At 64.0% G+C, this 6,000-nt stretch overlaps 1 protein-coding gene across 1 annotated transcript; it reads left to right on the top strand.

The window, feature by feature from the left end:
* Positions 1 to 1,970: 1,970 nt before the first annotated feature.
* On the top strand, positions 1,971 to 3,827 carry LOC129016007 (tryptase alpha/beta-1). The gene is made up of 6 exons (XM_054454874.2): positions 1,971 to 2,021; positions 2,232 to 2,292; positions 2,446 to 2,617; positions 2,727 to 2,992; positions 3,122 to 3,285; positions 3,370 to 3,827. Exons 2-6 carry the CDS (start codon positions 2,232 to 2,234, stop codon positions 3,532 to 3,534), a joined length of 828 nt encoding a protein of 275 aa, XP_054310849.2. The 5' UTR covers positions 1,971 to 2,021; the 3' UTR covers positions 3,535 to 3,827.
* Positions 3,828 to 6,000: the final 2,173 nt, after the last annotated feature.

Raw genomic sequence — 6,000 nt, 5'->3', positions numbered from 1 at the left:
GCCCAGAGCTCTCCGTGCAGTTCTCTCCTCTCCGGTTTTCTGCCTCGTGAGTCCCGGCTGCCTGGGCCTCTCCACACGCCCGTGTCCGTCTCCCCAGCCCAGCAAGCTCCTGGCGCTGAGTTTCCATTGCTGCCCTGAGTCTGGACGCGGTCACTGTCGTCTCACCCGGCTCCCCCCCCTTCTCTCGGGGACACTGCCCCACGTGGCCTCTTGCCCAATGTCTGTCAATGGCCTGGGACCCCAGCCCTGCAGCACCCGCAGGTGAGCGGCCGGGGATCGAGGCAGGGTGCCCAGGACTCGCCCTGATTGGCCCAGTGTTAGCCAATCAAAGCACTCGCATCCCCATGGTGCTGACTGGTCCGCCTCCCAGGCCTGACCCCATCGGAGCATTCCTAGGAGGAGCGGTCCCAGAACCCCTGACTCGGGGGTCCCAGAGCCCTCTGCACACCACAGCCCTGGTGTCCCCGTGTGTCCCTGGGTTCTCCCAGCCCTGGTGTCCCCTGAGTCTCTTCTTCACCGTCAGCCCTGGTGTCTCCCGTGTCCCTGCCACACCCTCATCCCTGGTGTCCCCCGTCACCCCATCCCCTCACTTCCTGGGCTCCTGAAGGTCCCATCTTGTGGGCCTCATTCATGGAACCAGGACGGGGCAGGTAGAGGCCTCTGGGGAGTTTGTCCAGAGAATGGAAGAGAAGCAGGGTCATGAGCAGGAGCGGTCTGGGCCACCCCTGCCTGTCCCCCGGGGGAGGCAGCCCGGAAGGAGTCTAGATGGATATGGCCCCGCCGTGCAGAGTCAGCCCCAAACCAGGCTGGTCCCAGGGAGGGTGGGGGCAGGAGGAGCCCCGGAGTGGCCCTGTGTTGGGGGTTGGGGGGCAGGCAGGGGGTCCTGGGGCTCAGAAGGGGAGGAGGTGGGCTGGAGGCCCCAGTGACCAGCAGGCCCAGGGGAGTCGGGAGGTGGGGTGGACGGACCTGCAGGGACAGTGTCAGTGCTGGATGGGACGGAGAGCACAGGGAGCTGGGGCTGGGGGTGAGTCCATGGGGAGCTGGGCTGGGGCTGGGGCTGGGACTAGTCCATGGGGAGCTGGGGCTGAAGCTGGGGGTCAGTCCATGGGGAGCTGGGCTGGGGCTGGGGGTGAGTCCATGGGGAGCTGGGCTGGGGCTGGGACTAGTCCATGGGGAGCTGGGCGGGGGCTGGGGGTGAGTCCGTGGGGAGCTGGGCTGGGTCTCCTGGGGTTGCACCTGCACTCCTGTCTGCTCTTCCCTCTGCGGATGAAGCTCAGATCCCATGATAAGGAGGCAACTGCAGACCAGGGGACCTGCACGGACAGCCCCAGAGGTTGACATTGAAGACTCGTAGGAGGACTTGGGTCTCATACGGGGGGTGGGGAGCAGGGCCTCTTCCTGGTTGAGGACACTTGGTGCTGTCCCCTCTCAAGGCTGTTTCCCCATCTGACAAGGGGGTCTCATGTGAGCCCCCACCAAGTGAGTTGAGGAGGGCTGGCCCCACCCCCGTGGATTCGGAGTCCGTAGGAGGGGTGTCACCCGTCATGTCCCCACCCCGTGGGCACCTTCCCGTCTCTTGGAGGGTGGCCCATGGACATGAGTTCCTTGCCCCGTGTCCCTCTTGGGGAAACAGGTTTCAGGGGTGACGGGTCTTGTAGCATGGGGCAGCCAGGCCACCTGGGTGCAGCTATGCCTGAAGGCCTCCTGGCACCGAGACAGGGGCAGGAGCAGATCCCACCAGCGGGAAGGTGGTGCGTTCCGGTGCCGGGATCGACCAGCTGACAGGTGGAGCTGCGAGCCTCCAGTGCTCAGCCCTCGGCGGGGCATGCCTGGCAGCCCCACACACAGAGGGCATCGGGGTGGCGCGGGCACGTGTTACACGGGGGCCCTGGGTCTGAGTCATCCACTTCCTCCGCGTCTGGATGGGAGGGCCCAGCACCCCTCCTCTGCCCCGTCCTGATCTGGAAGGATAAATGGGGAGGAAACAGCCCACTGGGTAGAAAGAACAGAGAGCGGCCAGGGTAAGTCCCCACTCTCAGAGACCCTGACATCAGCGTCACCTGGAGCAGAGTGGCCCAGCCTCAGACTCAGAATACCAAGACCCAGGCCCGCAGGCCTGGACCCACCCCGGTCCCCCCGTCCCAGCTCCATTCTTCACCCCACAATCTGTAGCCCCCAGCCCTGCCCTGTGAGGCCCGGCCAGGCCCATGATGCTCCTCCTTGCTCCCCAGATGCTGAGCCTGCTGCTGCTGGCGCTGCTCGTCCTGGCGAGCCCGGCCTACGCGGCCCCTGGTGAGTCCCAGCCGGGGTCCACTCTGCCCCTCACCACATTCCACAGGTCAGGGCCTGGGTGGGTTCTGGGGAGGCCGGGCTGGCCCCCACACAGGGAAGGGCTGGGCCCAGGCGTGGGGCTGCTTCCTGGTCCTGAACTGGTTCCTGCCCCAGCCCCAGGCCAGGCCCTGCAGCGAGTGGGCATCGTCGGGGGGCAGGAGGCCCCCAGGAGCAAGTGGCCCTGGCAGGTGAGCCTGAGAGTCCACGGCCAATACTGGATGCATTTCTGTGGGGGCTCCCTCATCCACCCCCAGTGGGTGCTGACTGCGGCACACTGCGTGGGACCGTGAGTCTCCTGGGGCCTGGAGGGGTGGGCAAAGGCTGGATGTGCACCCTGCCTCCCGGGTGCTCCTGGGGCCTGCCCAGGACCCTGAGTGGGAGCCTCTGCTGCCCAGGGACGTCAAGGATCTGGCCGCCCTCAGGGTGCAACTGCGGGAGCAGCACCTCTACTACCAGGACCAGCTGCTGCCGGTCGGCAGGATCATCGTGCACCCACAGTTCTACACTGCCCAGACCGGAGCGGACATCGCCCTGCTGGAGCTGGAGGAGCCCGTGAACATATCCAGCCACGTCCACACAGTCACCCTGCCCCCTGCCTCGGAGACCTTCCCCCCGGGGATGCCGTGCTGGGTCACTGGCTGGGGTGATGTGGACAATGATGGTGGGTCTGGGGACAGTGGGAGGTGGTGTGCAAGGTCTTAGCCACAGCCCAGCCCCTGGGCTCCCTCTGGCCTCCAGGTGGGGGTTGCCGGGCCCCCTCCTGAGCCTGCACCCTCTTCCCCACCTGCAGAGCACCTCCCACCGCCATTTCCCCTGAAGCAGGTGAAGGTCCCCATAATGGAAAACCACATTTGTGATGCAAAATACCACCTTGGCCTGTATACGGGAGACGACGTCCGCATCGTCCGTGATGACATGCTGTGTGCCGGGAACAGCCGGAGGGACTCCTGCCAGGTGGGCCCCGCGTGTCCACCGCCCCCTCACGACAACCCCCACTCCCGGGCCTGGTTGGCAAGTGCTGACCTCTGACCTTCCCAGGGCGACTCCGGAGGGCCCCTGGTGTGCAAGGTGAATGGCACCTGGCTGCAGGCGGGCGTGGTCAGCTGGGGCGAGGGCTGTGCCCAGCCCAACCGGCCTGGCATCTACACCCGGGTCACCTACTACTTGGACTGGATCCACCGCTACGTCCCCAAGAAGCCCTGAGCCAGGCCTGGGGTGGCCACCCGGGTCATTGGAGAACCAGCCCCTCCTGTCCAAAACACCACTGCTTCCTACCCAGGCGGCAACTGCCCCCCACACCTTCCCTGCCCCATCCTGTCCTGAGCCCCCTCCTCTGTTCTGAGCCCCTTCCCCTGTCCTGAGGACCCTTCCCCATCCTGAGCCCCCTCCCCTGTCCTAAGCCTGACCCCTGTACCGGGCCCTCCGGCCCTCCCCTGCCCAGGTAGCTAGTGGTGGGTGCTAATCCTCCTGAGCGCTGGACCTCATTAAAGTGCATGGAAATCACTGGTGTGTGTCGCTGTGTTTCTGGTTGTGGATGTCATTGGGGGAGAAAGGATCCAGGTGTGCTGAGGACAGCTGCCGGAGTGTAAGGTCCTGGCCCTCAAGGCACAGCCAGTCACTGTCGGACCGGGTCTCCTGGGCAGCCCTGGTCCCCGGCGCTGGCTTCTCCCCACATGATGCATCCAGCATTCGGGTCACACAGAGCCACTCGGGCAATTTAGATGATTGTAAAGGACAGCCAGGTCCCTGCAACCGGGTCCAGACAGAGCATGGTCGCTGGGAGCCCCGGGGCTGCCCGTCACGAGCCCTTACCCCACGCTTCCCACGAGGTCTTCTCCCGGCCCCTCCGTCCACTGCTTTTGCTTTGCCTAGTTGTTTGCTTTGAGACAGGATCTCGCTCTGTCATCCAGGCTGAAGTGCAGTGGTGTGATCAGGGCTCACTGCAGCCTTGAACTCCTGGGCTCAAGTGATCCTCCCATTTTGGCCTCCCATGTAGCTGCGCCACAGGAGGGAGCCACCACGCCCGGTTAATTTTTGTATTTTTAGTAGAGATAGGGTTTCGCCATGTTGGCCAGTCTGGTCTCGAACTCCTGACCTCAAGTGATCTGCCTGCCTTGGCCTCCCAAAGTGCTGGGATGACAGGTGTTAGCCACCGCACCCAGCCTGAGTTTCAGATTTTCAGATTCATTTTGAGGTCTTTCTCTACATCAATACGTGAGCCCTTTGCGTCTGGCGAGTGTTGCGTTTTATCCCAGGCTCTTGTTTGCATTTTATATTTGAACATGATTACACTCATAAATGAAACGTGGGGCTATTCTAGTTGGAAAAAAACTCCCTAAAGAAACATTCACTCTTTCCTTCCAACTGTCAGATGCAGAGATGTGCATTTAGTCTCCCAAATCTCTGCAAATGACCTCTGTCCTCACAAGGGGTGGACTCGACTCCCAGAGCCCTCTCCAGCCCCACGTGACCTCTGCCTCTGCAGCCCCTGGAGGGCCCAACCCTCGGCTCCTGTTCTGCAGGCCCAGCGTCCTGTTTACGAAGATGGACCTGGAACTCGGGCCCTCCTTCCTCCCGCTGGCCCATCCCACCTTCTAGGGATCACAGTGACAGCGTGGGGTGACCCCCAGTGAACACTGAGCCCCTAGAAGCACTTCCACATGCTCAGTGGAGGTTTTGCGGGGTGGGAGTCGGAGGGATGAGACCCCGAAGGGAAGCAAGACAGCCCCTCAGGACATGGCTTCTGGTGTAAGGAAAGGTGGACAGCAAGGGCCGGTCACTGGGTGTACGGGGCGGGGCAGGCTCCAGCCCCAGAGCTTCCTAAATTACATCCAGGATCCCTGGGAAGCTCAGTGAAGCTCAGCCCAGTGACACTGGCAGATGTGAGCGTCGGCTTCAGCAGGAAGGGTCTCTCAGGATGTGGCAGGCAGGCTGCTGGCCAGGGCTGCAGCCACCTGCGTTCTGACTGGGACAGGGGGACCTGCTCCAAGGTCATCCACGTGGCTGCCGGCAGGAGGCCCTGGTTCCTTGTCACGGGGGTGTGAGGGGGACGGCGAGTGGGGGGACAGGGTTCCCACCGAGAAGACAGCGCCCAGGTGGCCAGGCCACCGCGGACAGAAGCAACCCCAGGTCTCCCAGGGTCCTGGACTACAGGAAACCCCACCAAGCCGGGGGCCATCACCAGGGCCAGGCCCCCCTCCCCGTTCCTCAGTTGGCATCCTGTCCAATGGTGGGGGGAACGGCGCCATGTCACAGGAGTGCTGGGGCTCAGGGGATGGTGCGTGGAGCTTCTTCCTCCCCAGCAGGCCTGGAATCTGGGTGGTGTGGAGCACTCTGCGGGGAGCGGCGTGCTGGGGCACAGGCAGAAAGACGGGGTCCCCAGTGCTGCAGGTGAACTGAGTTGGGACAGGTGAGGGCCCTATAGTCCCCGCCTGTGGGGACCTGGGGACAGCCCTAGAGGTCAGGACTAGAGGACCTGGTTCCATGAAGACCCTGCTCCTCAGGCTCCCTCCCCACTGGGTGACATCGCCCTGTTAGGGGCACCCTGGGCCGGGGACGCGTGGCTCAGACCTCACTCCCTTGTGTGGGGTAGGACTGTCCTGCTTCCCCTGAGGCGCCCCCTCCAGGTGTGCGGCTGCTGTGAGGGAGGAGGGTGCCCGGTCATGGGTG

This window comes from Pongo pygmaeus, chromosome 18 (genome assembly GCF_028885625.2).
Source record: "Pongo pygmaeus isolate AG05252 chromosome 18, NHGRI_mPonPyg2-v2.0_pri, whole genome shotgun sequence".
NCBI classification, from domain to species: domain Eukaryota; kingdom Metazoa; phylum Chordata; class Mammalia; order Primates; family Hominidae; genus Pongo; species Pongo pygmaeus.
This window is presented reverse-complemented; position numbering and strand designations above follow the sequence as displayed.

Excerpts from the sequence above, each read along its gene's own strand:
- LOC129016007 (XM_054454874.2), top strand. The coding sequence starts at position 2,232 with ATGCTGAGCCTGCTGCTGCTGGCGCTGCTCGTCCTGGCGAGCCCGGCC. Across the intron at positions 2,618-2,726 it reads GCGGCACACTGCGTGGGACC|GGACGTCAAGGATCTGGCCG; the intron begins GTGAGTCTCCTG and ends TCTGCTGCCCAG. Across the intron at positions 2,993-3,121 it reads GGGTGATGTGGACAATGATG|AGCACCTCCCACCGCCATTT; the intron begins GTGGGTCTGGGG and ends CCCCACCTGCAG.